Source organism: Balaenoptera acutorostrata, chromosome 7 (genome assembly GCF_949987535.1).
Source record: "Balaenoptera acutorostrata chromosome 7, mBalAcu1.1, whole genome shotgun sequence".
NCBI classification, from domain to species: Eukaryota; Metazoa; Chordata; class Mammalia; order Artiodactyla; family Balaenopteridae; genus Balaenoptera; species Balaenoptera acutorostrata.
In genome coordinates, this window is record NC_080070.1 from 103,331,434 (window position 1) to 103,349,083 (window position 17,650).

At 40.6% G+C, this 17,650-nt stretch overlaps 1 protein-coding gene across 2 annotated transcripts in view; it reads right to left on the reverse strand.

The window, feature by feature from the left end:
* Window positions 1–2,065: 2,065 nt before the first annotated feature.
* Window positions 2,066–17,650, reverse strand: part of AMPH (amphiphysin) — a 176,187-nt gene continuing 160,602 nt past the window's right edge. For both annotated transcript variants that reach the window (XM_057550577.1, XM_057550576.1), the window contains 4 exons: window positions 11,472–11,681; window positions 9,474–9,713; window positions 6,842–6,943; window positions 2,066–3,295 (listed from right to left, as the gene is read on the reverse strand). In XM_057550577.1, the coding sequence (XP_057406560.1) occupies window positions 3,188–3,295; window positions 6,842–6,943; window positions 9,474–9,713; window positions 11,472–11,681 (660 nt within the window). In that variant the 3' untranslated portion in view covers window positions 2,066–3,187. The remainder of the gene's footprint in view (window positions 3,296–6,841; window positions 6,944–9,473; window positions 9,714–11,471; window positions 11,682–17,650) is intronic.

Consider the following 17,650-nt stretch of genomic DNA (forward strand, 5'->3'; position numbering starts at 1 on the left):
AGGAGTAGGAAGAAGCACATGACCTTGACCCAACCTATAAAAATGAGGCCACTTCAGTGTTGGACCTGAGACCCCAGGGGACTGGGAATTAACTGGATTTTAAGAGACTGAGTTTAGATAGCCTTTGAAAGAGTTTCAAGGTACCTAGCCTGCCTCTCAATCTGCATAGAATTAAGGGGTGTGTCTCAATTACCCCTTCAATGGAAAAAGTCAGTATGTGTTACCAGTAAGCAATCATAACAAAGGATAACCAATGAGCCACTGACTCTTGGGTTGGCCGAAAAGTTCATTCGGGTTTTCCGTAAACCGAACTTTTTGACCAACCCAATATTTGGATGGACTATTAAGCTTATTTTAGCATAGTATATTGGTTATTATGAAAAACGTATCCAACCCACGCTGTACACCTTGAGGAAGGCTGCCCTCAACAGCTAGGGTTCGTCTAGTCCTGGCCCTGCAGTGGAGTCGAGGATGAGTGGAAGCACACGCCTCTCAGATTTCTAAGTTTGCGAAGAGGATACTGGTCACCATCTTCTCCATGCGGCCACCAATGTCTGATGCCACTTATCCGAGTCCCAGGATGATGCGATTATACATCATGCTGGGAAGACAGTAGCTACACCACCACCCACGAAAACTGTGTGACCAGCTCATGTCCAAGGTCTGGTACACAGTGTTCATAAAGGCTTTAGTTGGGCTCCAAGTGAAAACCAGAAGGCAGCTTGGGCTCCTTTGAAAAGAGCAGGAGAGTCCTAGCAAGGCAAATGAGTTCTCAGGCTTTGAGGTGTTCATGCATTTTGTGTGAAATAAAGCACTGAGTCTCAGCCATCTTTAAACTCATTGATTTCTTACAGTTTCTGCCGTTTCCCAAAGGTTTTTTCTTGAATGGGCCATCAGAACGGACCATGGGGCCATGCTGGGTTTTTCTAGTAGATTGAGTTTGGGCTTTTTTTAGGTAATAAGAGGGCTCAGAATTCTGAACCTGCATACTCTTTCCGTGGAAGCCCACGGATGCAGGGTTCTGGCTCACTCAAAAGCTGTCCTGGCTTGGTCAGAAAGAGCTGGCCCAGGTGGAAGCAGTGTGACAGCATGGTGCATGGAGCTTTTCCATCCCAGGGGCCCTGGTGGCACTGAGATATTATTAAAAATCCAAATTGTCTGAGGGCTTTGCCCTGCAACTATGTACGTCACTCAGTCTATATGTGGAATCGGCAGGAATGCCAAGTAGGTGTATAAGAATTGTAGGCTTCCGTATCTGACTTTTTGAAGGTCCTCTGAACTATCTGAAGGTCTGAGTCCTGCTAGATTTGTAAGAGAAGTCTTAAAAGATGAAGAGGAGGCTAGCATAGGGCTTCCTGGGTCAAGGCCATTCATGATGATCCAGTTTCCCTGGAAATCAGCCCCTGGAAAAATCTTGGGTCAATAATAGCTGTTTCTCTATCAACACTTAACCATCCACTAAGCGTCCAAGTCAGTAATCCACCAAGAGAAATGAAATCATGAATCACTAATACATACCAAATTTAAAATTCTAATAACACCCATTCTAGATCAGCTTATGTTGAGTACAATTATACTAGCAGAAAAGAGTCTAAATCAACTGAAAGGGTATTAAGAATTCTCTTCTATAAACAGTGGTCCAGTGAATTGACTCTTCTATGTTATCTAATCTATTTTTTGTATGTACCTCCGAACATAAACATGTCAGAAAGAAAAGTAACCAAAAAAATGGGGCTGGTGTGAGATGAAACTGCTGATTATGGAGGTCGTCAGATTTCTGTGATACGCAGACTAGGGCAGCGACAGCCGGCACCTCGGAGGGGCCTCCACTGAAAGCTGTTATTTGTGCCGTAGTGATTGCCAGGCAGCAGGGACCACTGTGTGACCAGCAATGATTGGGATGCAGGGGTTTGCGGAAGGGAGGCGGGCTGCGGAGCACAACCCGGAGGGACAAGCACATTTCTGCACAAATAACAACTCCAACATAGACTGTTTCAAGCAGTGTACCCCAATGCAACAAGCTTTCCATAACAAATGACTCATCGGAAGGAGTCAAGGTCATTGCTGGAGATTACCCAAGGTTTATTTGGAATGACACAGCACTGAAAACAGAATCGTTACAGATGACTTGTGGATACAGCATACATCATCTATATCTTATTTTCGGACGATCTGTGAAGATGAGTTGCATCAATAAAAAGACGTGGAAATATATAGGAGCTTTCTGAAATAGTGTTCTCTGGAGGTGGATGTAAACGCCGCATCAGCTAGCCAGTCTCGGAAAGGCAGAAATTAAGACAATTTAGCTGCTGATGGCAACTCGCCCACCTCCAGTCATGGTGGCCGGACATCCAGATCATCAGACTCTGCTTTCTCCAAAGGGGCAGCAGCTCCGACGTGCTGTTAGTCGTCGCATCCTGAAGAACGCACATTCCGAACACAGATACTGTCCACTCTTTTGGCAATGGGATGGCTGGTTTTGCCCAGAGGCAAAACTGCAACTGTGATGCCAGACGGAATAAGAGCAACGCATGTATCAATGACACATAAGAGGCTAAAAAGCTACAATGGAAAGGAGAGAGCGCAACTATGTATATGTAGTCTTGTGAATACACATAGATCCAGGAGTGATGAGAACTAGCTCGTGTGACTGTGTGTCCGTATATATATATAGAGAGAGAGGTGCTGGTAAAGAACAGTGACAACTTTTGCAGCAGTTTCGTTTTAAACACAGTAAATGTGAAAGGGAGGGAGAGAGAGAGCACGTGCTCACACCTGCACAGGGGAATAAGATAATCTCGTATTACAGGACAATTCATCACGTCTTCTGCAGGGAAGCCACTCAATACCATACACTTGGTGCAGAGAAATTAAGGTTCTGGTCTGGAGAAAGCTACTTTAGAACTGGTGGGAGGGGGTCGAGTATACAAGTCTCCACAGCTTGGACAAAGCACAAACAAACCTGTTAGCAAGAACGTGGGAACCAGTGAAGACTTTTTCCTTAATTTACTTGTTTTTTTTCCTCTAAACATTTGTTTGCACACATGCTTCATTGACATAGGCTTCCAAACTTTGTCTGGCATTGGTCTGTAAATCACTAAGAGTGTCATAGCAAAAGTGAACTCTTCAGGTTTTCACAAAGGTTTAAAAACCCAGTAATCAGGCTCTTTCTACAATACTTCTGGCCCTAATCCAGGCGCCGGGTGAAGTTCTCTGGAAAGAGGCCTTTGTACGTGGCGAGGTCTCTGTACTGAAGCCAGTCTGATTCCTTCACACCTACCAGCCAGCCTGCATCCTGCAAGACAAAGACAGGGCTTTCAGAGTCCAACAAACTACTGGAAAAATCTGCATTGCCAAAGATTAATAAAATAGTGGGTTTAATGAGCATTGTGGTCCTGCACGAGGATGATGCATTACATGTAAACAGGTGTGCTGAGCTCAGGGGGAAGGCTTGTCCCAAGTAAGTTGTTAGTTAAAAAAAAAAAAAGGAGTAAACATATGAAATTATTTTATGTGTATTGTTAATTGAAGGTTAACACTAATATTATAGTTTTGTATAAAGTATAGTTAATTGATGTTAACTGGATTATGACATAAGTCCTTAAGGAAGAGGACAGAATTAGAATTATAGCCAGTGCAGGGAATTCCCCGGCAGTCCAGTGGTTAGGATTGCATGCTTTCACTGCCGAGGGCCCGGGTTCAAACCCTGGTCAGGGAACTAAGATCCCACAAGCCGAGCAGTGTGGGAGGGAGGGAGGGAGGGAGGAAGGGAGGGAGGGAGGGAGGGAGGGAGGGAGGAAGGAAAGAAGGAAGAAAGGAAGGAAGGAAGGGAGGAAGGCTGGATTATAGCCAGTGCAAAGAGAGGAACACCGGGTGAAAACATCACACACAGGACCACTTCCTGTCCTGAGGATCACAGTGAATAAAAGGTTTGAGGACCAGTGGGCTGGAATATAGTGCTGACAAGGCCATGGAAGGTCTTTTATTTCATCCTCAACCACTTGCTTATAAGAAGGAACTCTGTCTGCCAGCTCACATCATGTAACTGAAATAAACCACCATATACAAGGCTTCCCAAATACTAACAGCTCGATATGTGTTGCCTGGTATCACTATTGTGTTTGTTGCTTTTCAAGTTTATATAAACTACAAAGCTGTTTGATGTCATGACATTCTTGCTGGAAACATTTGTAGAGTCTGTAAATTACTCCTCATAAACATTTGTCTATCGTATAGGCGTGCCCTCACAAAAATGAAGACAGTTAACCACGGAAAGTTTAAAGAACCCATCCGTGCCTGGTCATACAGCATGGGAGACCAAATGTAAAACTGAGAAACAGAGGTTGCCATCTGCCCTTGGCTGTTCGGAGATAAGCAGAGGCTAGTTGGGAAAAGCTGAGTTGAAGGAACTATTTTAAACACACAGACCGTATGATGTGAAACAAGAGGGAAATGACTACCTTTATTATGTTAACCAATACAGGAAAGAGATCCCACTTAAAATGAGGGATAGCCGGATTTAATCTGAACCAATCCCCAATACAGTTCAAGTACATCAGATAAAACAAGGTCTCAAAAATTAAATAAAGAAGCTGAATACACTCCCTTTGATATAATCTGAGACCATAAATTGTTGCTGCTATATAGACAAGAAATATAAGCATTTAGACAGGCCAATTTTTGAAGGCAGAAAAAAAAAACACTGAGAAAAAAATGATTAAATAAAATAACTGATAAAATCAGTTGATGAGGAAAAGTATCCTCTATAAAATTATGATGTTGTGTATGTGAAGGACAAAGTTATACTTAAAGATGATAACTAAATATTTTCTAAACCTCAAGTAGACATAAAAAAGGTCATATTTTCCCCTCAAGTGTCTATATTTGACAGCGGGTGAAAAATCTAATGGAGCCAAGTGGAGTCACGCATTTTAAAATAGTTTCAATAAAGACAAAAATAAAGGGCTGGCACAAACCCATAATCAAGATATATTCCAACACATACATTCTGAAATGCAACTTATAAAGTGAAGAATCATAGTTAATATCAATCTTTAGTGAGGAAAATATAGAAAATTAAATTTTAACTCCTTAAAACATGTGGTAGACTAAAGATTTCCAGTTTGGGTAGTGGCAAAATAGCTGGTATCAGACAAATGCTTTTGCACAGAACAGTTATAAACATTAGAACAACTATATAGTTATATGTAGTTATATATACATATGCATACAGAAATGCAACTATTTATATTTAGAAATGACAGCTATAAAATATAAGTTTATATATTAGAATTTTACAAATAATGGAGTTGTGCATGTATAACAACTATTTGAAGGCACTGAAAATGACCAAAAGCAGGTAGAAATTAGGGGATATTTAACCCTTGAAACTGCATTGGGTGAGATCTGTTAATGGAGTTTTCTCCCTGAGGATCAGCCTCAGTCTGTGTGACGCAAGGCATTCAGAGGAGCACTTTTATGGAGAATATCTTGAAAGAGAGAACTACAGAGAACGACTATCTTGAAAGAGAGAACTACTAAGAAATTTAAAGCAGCTATTGTAACTCGGTTCAAGTACTTAAACTGAAAGATGGTAATAATGAGAATAGATGGGAAAATCTCAGCAAAAAAACAGAAACTATATAAAAGAAAACATGGAAATTATAGACCTGTGTAAGTAATATCTGAAATTAAAAATTCCCAAGATCAGATTAACAACAAATTCAAAGCAGCAGAAGAAAGGATCACTGTACTCGAAGAAGATCAATGGAAATTATCCAATGTAAGTACAAAGAGGAGTAAATACTGAACAAAAAAACCCAGAGTCTTAGACATCAAGAAGTCCAACATATATATAATTGGAGACAGAGGAAAAAGAGGTGAAAGAGAGGGAAGAATTAGGAAATAATAGCCAAAAATCTTCTGAATGTAATAAAAAAAAAATCAAGATACAAGTCTAAGGAGCTCATGAACCCCAAGCATGAAACCTATAAAAAAAAATAACACCTAAGCACATTATAGTTGAACTGATGAAAACCAAAGATACAGAGAAATTCTAGAAAGTACTCAGGGAAAAAGCCACAGTGTATACTGAGAAACAAGGTTAAACAAATTACAGCTGACTTCTAATATAAATAGGAGAGAGCAGAAAACAATGGAGCAATGTCTTTAAAGAGTTGAAAGAAAAAAAATCCAACTCAGAATTCTTCCTCTAGTGAAAAATCTTTAAAAATGAAGATGAATAAAGGCATCAAATAAACGTCATATAAACAAATGCTGAGAGGATTTACTGCTAGAACATCAGCACTCTAGGACTCAGTTTTTCAAGTGGAAAGGAACTGAGACCAGATGGAAACTCAGGTCTATAGGGAGAAATCAGAGCACTGGAAATGGCAAACATGTTGGTAAATATAAAAGACTAGCTTTTTTTCTCTTTATTTCCTTAAAAGATAACTTATGGTTAATGCAAAAATATATATAAATTTATATTTTATAATATATTTTATAAATATAAAATATATTTTATATATGTTTTACATATTTTCATAAGTTTATAATGAGGTTTTTAATGATTTTGAGACACCTAGATACTTTTGCCTGATATTGGTAATTTATGCTTTGTCATCTATTTGTATTAAAAATATATATATAATAGCATCCCAATAGCATCCCAAAACAAGTGTCCTAAAAATCTAGTTAGTGATGCTGTGACCTTAAGCCCTTTTCAGAGCTGTCGCACAGCATCTCAGAAGGTAGAAACGTCTTCAGGAAGTCACTGTGCCCAACTGACTCTCAGGAAAAACCAATACAGCCTGCAGTACTTTCCACTCTCATCCTTTACCTGGTCAGCTTCCGAATCTGAAGGCACCACCAACACCACGTCACCCCTTTGTAAGGTAAGCTCATCAGAATTTGCTGCCTCGAAATCATGCAGTGTTTCCACCTGCAAAAGATTGTAAGGGAACCGATTCATTTTAGAAAGAAAAGGAGATGTAAAATTAAAGTCTCTCAGCCAGATTATCAGCAGGCTCTGTAAGAAGCATCTCCAAGCTGGATAAAAAAGGATGAAGATGAGTCACACCCCAAGGAAGAAGGCCGCTGAAGACAGAAAAGAAATCCTAATCTCTGTTTACTTAAAATATCTCAGTCTTACAGACTGATACCGAGGCCACTTGAATGTATATTTAGTAAAGCAATGCCTTCTGCAAGAACTAAAATGTAGTGCATTAATGAAATTTTAATTCATCATATTTTTGTTAGAGATTTGCATTGTATTATCATCAATGTTTTGTTACTGTTTGTTTTTAAACCTGAAGTAAAGATACCTAGTGAAAAGTTCCTCTAACCCCAGCTTCTGTAAAATAATAATTGAGAAAACCATCACTTGCATGTTATATGGGAATTACTAATTAAGCCTGTGATCAATTTCTTTATAAGCAAACTTCCTTCCCTATCTTACCCTTTAAACCATGACAATCTGTTTCTTTTCCTTCTCTCTTTTTCTGGTTTTTAATTGAAATATATTTGACATGTAACATTGTATAATCTAAGGTATACACCGTATTAATTTGATACACTTATATATGGTAATATGATTGCCACTGTAGCAATAGCTAGCACCTGATCAGGTTACATAATTATCATTCTTTTTAGTGGTTGGGTTAATTAAGTTCTAGTCTCTTAGCAGGTTTGATGACTATAATACAACAGTGTCATCTATATTCACCATGGATTAGATCTCTAGGTCTACTTTACTATTTGCTGCAAGTTTGTACCTTTTAACAACATCTGTCTTAACCCACCACCCTTCTTTCCCTTTTTTTTTGAAAGATTTAAAATTTGATTACAGAAAATTTTTAAAAAGCAAAAGGAGAAAGAGTACTATAATGAACCCCCATGGACTCATCACCCAGCTTGGATAATGATTTAGTCATGGCCAGTTTTCTCTCTCCCATATCCCTCGCCTCAATCCCACTGCCAAGATTAAACACCTGGCTTTTAAGTTGTGTATTTTGCATACAGAATCACAACATGTCAGAGCTGGAAATGACTATCAAATTCATTTTTCTGATGAGAGAACTGAAGCCCAGAGAGAGGGTAAGTGCAATTCCCCAGCTCACACTGCAGCTAGTGAGCAAAGCCAGGGAGGGACCCAGCCAGGCCTGGCTTTGCATGGCACCTGCCCCCTCGATTTCACGTCCTCTTCTTAAAACAGAACCCAGTGGGACACATGTCCTCACTGGCCACAAGTCTAGCTTTTTTTCTCCACATTAATTCATTCATCAATCCCACCTGGACCCACTGGAGGTGACAAGGTAGCAGTTACTTTGTAATGAGCAGAGAGAGAGAAGAAGAGGATTCTACTCAATCCCACCCCGACAGACACACATAGAGTTAACACTTTTTAAAAGACAAAGAGTTGAATCAGGAAATGCAAAATCAAACATGCAAATTAACATTCCAACTATATTCTGTTAGGTCGGATTATCTGCCTTGAACCCCTGGCTTAAACTAGGGTATTAAGTACTACTTAAGTACTAGGTATTTACTGGGTTTTTGGTATGCACCCTTCCGTTTATGAAGACTTTAGTAGCCATTTGATGGCCTCTCTGAGCAAAACCTTCTTGCCATTATTTTTTATCCTTATCGTGGGAGCCCATTAACATAGTTATTAACTTTCAAAATATTTATTGACTCCCTACTCTGTTCCATGCACTACAACGAGGTGCCAGAGCCGACTGAACGATTCACGTATCCTGCCCTCCATGGGGGACCCGATGAGCCCACGGATGCTTTCAAGCCCTGGGCTCTAGGGGGAGCTCGGGAGGGCACACCCATCCACTACCTAGAAGAAATCCACCCATTCACTACCAAGGGGCATATCATTTACCCTGTGGCGAACTTTCTTTAATTATTGGTTGTTAAAATATGGAAAGACATGACTGTGGTTCTTGCAGCCCAGCAGCTTGGAAACCTTGCCATGTTACAATGGGATGTGGGAATAAAGCCTAAGGCAGTCAGAGCACAAATACATATAGCAAAAAGATTAAAAATCAGACAACCAAGTTTGCACAAAAGGACCTCAAAGCAAAGGAAGGACAAATGACCACCAGATTAAAAAATAACAAATGTTAAGAGATCTGAAACACATTTCTCCTTTTTTTAAAAGAGAATCAGCTTTAATTTAAGTAAAACTGTATCGCAGGTCATAGAGAACTGAAAATATATTTAAAAATCAGGTGTGGCACTCCAAATGTATCCCTTCGTGCAGATAAGGCAACCAAACGCACAAGCTTTGGAACTAAACAATGAACCTCGTTAACTGCAAATCAAATGGTTCACAGTTCTCAAGTAGGGCTAAATTTAATTACACTCTGCTCTCCATCCAAAGTGACAGATTTTTCTATTACATTTTCCTGACATTGAATAAAATAAGAAAAAAAAAACAAAATAAAAAGAAGAAATGTTTAGACCTTGTAGAGGAAGCCGGGAGGCCCTTCCTGGAAGGCCTCGCTTGCGGAGGGGGCAGCCGGCTGGGAGGCCTTGCCCGCTTTCTGCTCCTCCGAGGCCAGCGCTGGCGTCTCGCCGGTGGAGCCCGGAAAAGCCGCGTCGGCAGTTGCCTCCTTGAACTCTGCACCCATGGTCTCTTCATGTTCTCCCTCCCCTTCATTGTTGGAGGCGGGCTCTATGACCACCGAAGGGATGACCTTCTCCTAAAGGAAGAAAAATGTGGTTGGCAGCGACTGGGAAAGAAGACTTCTGTACCTTCCAAGAGCGGCCGCTACCCCACCCCACGCTGCCTGCTTCCACTGTCCCCACCTCCCCCATTCAGCTAAATGCCTGCTGTTCCCTTCTTCTGGCCTTTGGCCCTTCCACCTTGCAGGACCTTCCTCCCGACATGGCTTCCTTTCTATCTCTCCTGAGACAGAAGCCCTTAGTAGGACTAATTTCTGGATCCTTGAACAACCAGGAAGTTTGGTAAGAGTGAGGTTTTCCTAGGGAAACTGGGAAGTGGGATAGGAGGCTTCGGGGAGAGAGGGCGAGTCACCATGGGGTCGGGGGACAATCCTGAAGGGGAATGTAGTAGGACTCCAAGGACGCTCTCATTTTCACAGCGGTCCGTTCTTGTCCCACTGAATAGTAACCCTCGCTTGAAACTGACATTTCACCTCCTGTGACTGCTTTTCTCCTTGAAACCATATTGTTGGTAAAGATCTGGTGGCCCGTGTTTGGAGATAATCTGCCTGTCCTTTGCTTGTCGATTATCATCAGAGCCCACACTGCAGTGACAACTTGAGGGATGACAAGTCCCACCAACCACTCTAAGTACGGTGTTGTCTGGGGGGAAAAGCAGAACCAAAGGACCAAGATCTCTCTTTCATTTTTGAACAAAGATGAGCACTGAGGGGAATTTCGCTAGCATAATGGAAGCCTGGAGATCAAGTTCGATACATCCTCAGGCATCAGCGGACACAGGCACCTCCATTCTTCAATTTGGAGAAAACAATACACTCTTTCAACAAGCATAGCGATACGTACAGGAATATGCCTGGCATTGTGACAAAGACAATGTAAGGAAAAAACGGCATATACGTTTGAGTTATTTCTCTAAGGAGTACTGCTACCTGCTGTTTGAAGGGATCATTCAATTTCAAGCTTTAAGTAACTCTGGAGAGATTATTGGAAATTTATTATGAGTAAAATCATCAGGAAAAAGCAAAGCCTCACATTAAGCCAACTCTTCACTGTTTCTACTTAGAAGAGGAAGAACATGGGCTTGAGAAAAGTGGTTCTTGCTTTGGCTCCTGGGTTTGAGGCTCCACATTAGGAACGTCTGCATTTGTTGCCTTTGAGTGTTTCTCTGAAGAAATGAAGAACTTCGGTAACTCCAACTTCATGTACGTATCAATGACCCATTTTCTTTTGAAAGTGCCAACACAGGGGTGGGCTTTTGGTGCAAGGAGCCTAATGGTGAGTTTGGGGCACTCTAATAAAAATCATGACCACAAAACAGTAATTACAGTAATATGATTTAACTACTAATACGGGCTTCTCACCATGTGCCTGGCAGCTGGCTAAACACTTTGTGGCTGTTTTCTCACTGCATCCAACAGCCCTGTATTTGTTCTATCATATTCTCTTCCTCCTTCCCCCATTCTCGTCCTTTTCACTGTGCTTCACTCCTTTTCTCCGTCACGTTATTCCACGGTTTTCTTTGCCCCTACCTGTGCTTAAGCCCGTCCGCCAGAGCAGTAGGGGCCCGTGTGCAGCCTCACAATGCTGATACTGAGAGAATGCTGCAGCCGCTCTTCCTGAGAATGGACTATTTTGTTTTGGTGGAGTGCAGTGCCACAGAACGGCTACCAACGGTCCCCAACTCCACATCCCAAAGAGGTACCACCATTAACCAGCAGACAGAGGATTTCAATGGGCGGTATCTCCCTAGAACCTCCATTTACTAGGACATGTACCTGAGTTACTGCTGCTTCTGTCTCTACCGGTTGAGGTCTGTCACCATCTACAGCCTCTGTGGCTTCGGTGTCAATCTTGGCCTCCTCTGAACTCACTCCTTCTCCAGCAGGAAGAGTCACCTTCTCTGTCTCTGCTTCCCCCACGGGGGCCCCCTCGGCTGCCGGCACCAAGGGCCCAGCCGTCACATCAGCATCCGTTCCAGGGGTGAGCTGTAAAGCAGAAACCAAACAGGCTGTGTCTGTCTCCACGGGCCTCAGTAAGAGTCAGACTCAGCCCTTTCACGTCTCTCCCCTCCGCCGAGGCCATCAGACTTCCAGGCTTTCTTTGTCATGTCCTGAAGCCCAGGATGCAGGTACTCCAGAGTCTGCCATTTGTTCAACAAACCCTGACTCCTCTTCCTCCTGGCCCCCAACAATGCTGCATTCCTCAGCTTTCCTTGCAGTTGGGTGTAGCACATGGAATTTGAATGGAAGTGACACATGCCGCTCCTGAGACATGGCTTTTAAGGTGTGCGTGGTCCCCTCCTCAAGCTCTTTCTAGCTTTGTTGGTTGAAAGCAGAGGGCGGCAAGGCTGTAGAGGCTATCTGAGTGATGAAATGGAAGGGGCCCGGGCCCGATACTACCTGGGTCATGGAAGAAAGCCACTTGAAAGTACCCTCATCACACAAAGTCAGAATTTAGAAAAACTGTATTTTAGTATGAACTTTCAAATCTTCATGGGGAAAGGTCCCAGAAGCTAAATCACAGACATGGAAAAAAAAAAAAATTAGGAAGTTTCTCAACGAGACCTCTTAAGAATGAAGGGAAAATCATTTTTGTCATCAAATATGCAATATAATCCAAAAATCAAATCAGATTTTGGGTCCTTTACTGAGAAAAGCAAGATAGAAAAAAAGAGAATTTTGTTTCTAAGGCTGGAACGCAATCAGAAGAGCTTTAAATAGTATTTAAAACTTGTAATAATGAAATAAAGTGCAATCAGAAGTTTTAGTTTTGCACAGATTGGCTATGGAGTCCAAGTCGTGAACAAGACTCTCACATCAGTTTGGCAGACGTGATTTGAGAGGTTCAAATCGGAAAGACTGAGAAAGAAGGAGAACTGTAGCTTGATTTTATGTAATACACTCAGGACGCATCTTTCAAAAACTGATCTTGCTAGCTGATGTGATTAGCATTAGCCATTCCTTTTCTTTATTGAATAAATTCTACCCAGTCTGTCCTACTAAGTTAGGAAAGCTCTGATGTTGCAGATATTAACTGTCAAACCCAGAATACTGAAAAGGGTGACGGAGAGTGCCTGCCAATCGGGCCTCAGAAATGGGACATGGAGATTCTGAGCTACACACCTACAGTCACAGCAGGGCATTTTTTAAAATCACAACTTTCTTCTGACTCAAATTTACTTTTATTTATAAAAATAACCCATTGCAGTATACACACTACTAAATAGAAATTAGATAACCAACAAGGACCTACTGTATAGCACAGGGAACTATACTCAGTATCTTGTAATAATCTGTAAAGGAGAAGAATCTGAAAAAGAATACACACATATATATATGTATAACTGAATCACTTTGCTGTACACTGGAAACTAACACAACATTGTAAACAAACTATACTTCAATTAAAAAAAGAAAAATAAATAAATAACCTGTTGCAGAATACATTTTTCTGCAACATTTTACTTTAGAAATGAAAAATAATGCTAACAGTGTAGTATTTGTTATAAGTATTACTCATATTCTTAGAAATTTACTTCCTCTCTTAGGAGAATTTCCTATTATGAGAATTTGGCTCTCCACACGGTATGCAATGATCCAAAATGCAGCCACTGGCCATGACATGGCATTTATTATTATTTTTCTACTCTGACATAAAAGCACATGACTTCAGAAAAGTAATCCTTCTACTTGAATTGTAATATACTTATTTAAGGTGAATTATAAACGTTGATAATTACTGAAGTGGGGTAACAGGTACAGGAGGATTTATATTTAGGTGAATGACTGAAAATTCCTATAATAAAAAGTTAATTTAAAAATTTAAGAGAATTGCATCTCTTGTTTTACATAAACGGGTCTTTTTATATATATGTTTGTTACCATTGTTAAAAGAGTAATACTCAGAATATATATTAGGAGGGCATCTTAATTCTAAGAAGAGTAATGAACAACTGCTCTTAGCTTTACTGTTGGAGAAACCAACAAGCTCTCGCCAGGATCCTAAGGACCTAATGAATTTTCTTCCTCATCGGCAACTATACATAAAGACAACGTGCATGCAATGAACTTATGAGCTCAAATGTAGAAAACAAGTTGTATTGTCATCATTCTAAGTTTTGTATGCTTTCCATCTGTCTGGAAAAATCACACCTCTGGAGTGAACATGCCCCTGGTTTCAACAGCTTCGAACCAGACGGGCTCTATACTATGCAGACAGCATGGGCAAGCAGAGCAGCGAATACCACTACATACACACATACACACAGACACAGTGTTACAGATCAAAAAGCAGCCATTATGGTATTGACAGGCTACTCCTCCAAGTTATTATACATGAACCCTTCCTTACATACATGTTCCAAGCACATACTATTAGTAATTGGATTTTACTCTTAACTGGATTGATATATCTCCCGAAGAAAATATATTTTTGTGACGTATCGATGGGGTTACCAAAAGTAATTTTTTAACTCGATACAAATAGAATGTTAATAATGAGTCCCTGATTTATCTCTGTGGCTCTATATAACTATCAGTTTGGTTGTATCCGATTTTACTAGTGCAAGATGTTATCACCTCTCCTTTGTTAAATAATTTTAATAGGCATCCTCATTGGCTGTATCTGATTTACACCTGACAGGGTGGTTGCAGCGACGCCGGCCACCAGCAGGTGGAGACCAAGGGCTCTGTCTGTCTGCTCTGATGTTTGCTGACCTCAAAGGAACAAATAGCCCAGCTTTAGCATGTCAGCAATTTACCTGATCCCTGTCACACACACAAAAAGGGATGGAGCAGGTGGAATATTGTTGATAAGAATGACGGCAGATATAAATCACCAAAATACTGAAAGTAACAATGCTAATAAAGACAAGGTGCTAAGGAAATGGCACTGACTACAGAGGGGAAAAGCCAAACGCTTTGAATGACCTACTTGGGAAAGGGAAGAAATGATCACTCCCCCATCCTTCTCTGAGTCCGTTAGAAATGAATTCCTATTTCTCTAGCTGAAATTAACACTCTGATTTTACAGACCTTAAGAACATTATAGAAACAGGGAAGGACGTCGCCACCTGTACTCCCTTGTATCTTTCTGCCTCTGTCCGACATTCCTCTGAAAAATCAAGGATGCCCTGATCCTCACCTTATGTCTGGAATCTGTGTCATATTTTCTTCTTTTACCAAAATATTTCCAGTGCATATTTACTGACTGCAATAATAGAACAACATAAAAATACAATGGAAAATAGAATCCATTTGCTCAGATTAGGTGTTAGCTCTAGATAAATCACGAACAGATTAAAAAGGTTTTCAGTGACAGTTATCCCTCTATGATTATTTTTATGCATTCCAATCTGTTAGCTAATGTAGACTTAGACTCTAAATTTAGTCTTTTCTAGACTCTAGACACCTGCAACCACAATGACTAATGACTGTATTTTTTGTTTTTTTTTAAAGGGAGACCAGAGTATTGAAACTACTGAAAGTATTTCAAGCCTTTGATATTCAACGTTATTAAATTTTTCTCTTCACTACACATTTTAAGAGAAACACCATTATCTTATCTTCTGCCAAAACTGTACTATCTGTTCGCCAAATAGATTTATGGTGGAAAACATCTGATGCAAAAAGAGACTAAAAACAGTTCTCCCTTCCCTCGGGTTGTTTACTGTATCCACAAGGTCCGTGAATCACATGCACCCTATTGCCAATTTGCACATTAATCACACAGAAATCACAGGGATCTGCAGGGGACCTTCTTTGAGAAGGTGAGCGGTTCTCACTTTATCACACTGTACAGATCTTACTGCCTTTTAATCTTCTGCCTCAACAATCCCCTTGGTGGAAAGCAATATGGTCATGGCATGCATGGCAGAGTCCTTTCAAACACCTATGTGCCTTAGCGAGATTTCCTGCAAGCGGAATGAAATGAATGCAACAATGGCCCCCATATCCTGCACAGCAGGGGAACACAGTGGGTGACAGAAACTAACCGGTCCCTCTGGGCGATGGTGCCCTAGAAGCAGGTCAACAAGGGCTGAGACCCCAGATAAGAGCTGTGATTGGCTGCAGGAGAATTTGTAATCTGCGGGCTTTGTGTAATTTATTGATTTATTTTATTTATTCGTTGTTTGTTTTCTTGGCAATATTAGCTCTGAACAATGCCTGAAAAGCAGCTTGCCAACTGTGTAACTGATCTGGATGAGGAAAAGTGAAGAGATGCCTTAGTATGAAATTCCTATAGGGTAGGCCATCTGAAAATAAGTATTTTTCTGCATAAAAAAATAATAGATACCATGGTTTTCAAAATAATAAAGTAACTTATGGTACCATTTTGATATATTTATTTTTATTCATTTTCTGTGCATACAGAGACTTTATTTTAGAACACATGGATTGTGTTTCTTGGAAAAATTATATTAGTGGATATATAATACTTTGTCTTTTCTATTTAACTATTTAACAGTTCTCCTATAATTGAACACTAGCTGGTTTCTAGTTTGTGTGTGTGTGTGTTAATACAATAGTTTCTTTTTAAAATTTTAGTATTTTTATTAAATGGCGGTCATTAGAGAAAATGTGAAAAACATGGGAGCATAAAGAAGAAAACAAAGTACCCATCATTTCATGACCAATGCTAACATTTTGATGTGTTTTCTCCCACACACCTTCTTGCTAGGGGCACACGTGCTTGAACTGAACTGGGATCCTCCACCTACGGTGTCACCCTTGGTCCCAGCTAGTAGCAGAAACATCACCTAGGAGCTTGTTAGAAATGCAGGGTCTCAGGCCCCACCGCCAAACCTACTGAATTGGAATCTGCATCTTAATGAAGTCCAGGGAACTCGTGTGTGTAGTAAAGGTAGCACTGCCTTTTGCACTCCGCATTATATTGTAAGCATTTCACAACCATCTGTCTTAAATCCCCCAAATGCATGTGTCAAAGGATGTGTTGGTATGAGAGTGACAGTAGGTCCCAGGTGACCTGGATGCTTCAGAAAGATATGCCCGCACTCATGGTGGGCTGGGTACCAGTGTCTTTATCTGGGGTGGGACGGATGGCACGTATTTTTCTATGCCAGGCTCAGTTATTGTGCTTTTAGGACTTGTTCATGCCCTGGTGTGTGGAAAATTCTCCAGAGCTTGGCTAATACTTTTAGAGTACTATTCATGCTTTGACTCACTTTGTATATTTAATTGTAAAGAGCATTACAATGAAAAACTACACTGATGACACTGAATCTGGTAAAATTTTGTGATTTATTTTTTTTCTGTTTCAGTCTTACAATCTTCAGTTATGTGCTCACCAGATGCATTTGATTTTCATTAAAATATTCCTGGGGTAAATGACACAAATGATAAGTAAAGAATGCAAGGAATATATATTTTTAATTTGGTTACACTTGCGTCAGAGAGTAGCCCTCTTCCTGACATTTGCTCTTGGCAGGAGGCACTTGGCTAAAAGATCACTGAATTCTAGGCTTTCCAATTTATCCCAAACATGGAGAATAATAATTCTGATCCACAGACAGGTTTCTGCTTGACAGTTTCAAAATATATATGCACATTCTGTAGCCTGTCGGGGAAACTGACATTTACTGTGGCTCTACAATTTTCCAGGCGCTATCCCAGGTGTTTTACATTTATTGCATATTATTCACCCAACAGCCCTATTAGATATAGTCCCGCTTTCTACACAAGTCAACTCATACTTAGTGACTTGCCCAGTCCGTAAACCAGGACTGGAACAGTTTAACTCTAAATTCTGTGTTTTTTCACACCAAACGGCATCCAAGAAAACAACGCACCTCTAAATCAGAGTTCCACAGTGATCCTGAGACCCGGCACCTCCACAGCCCCCCCACGTCCTACTGACGACTCCCAAGCGAGCAATGTTTGCTGAAGAATTCAAGCGTGTTCTTACAGCCAATGCATTCACTTACACTCTTGAATTT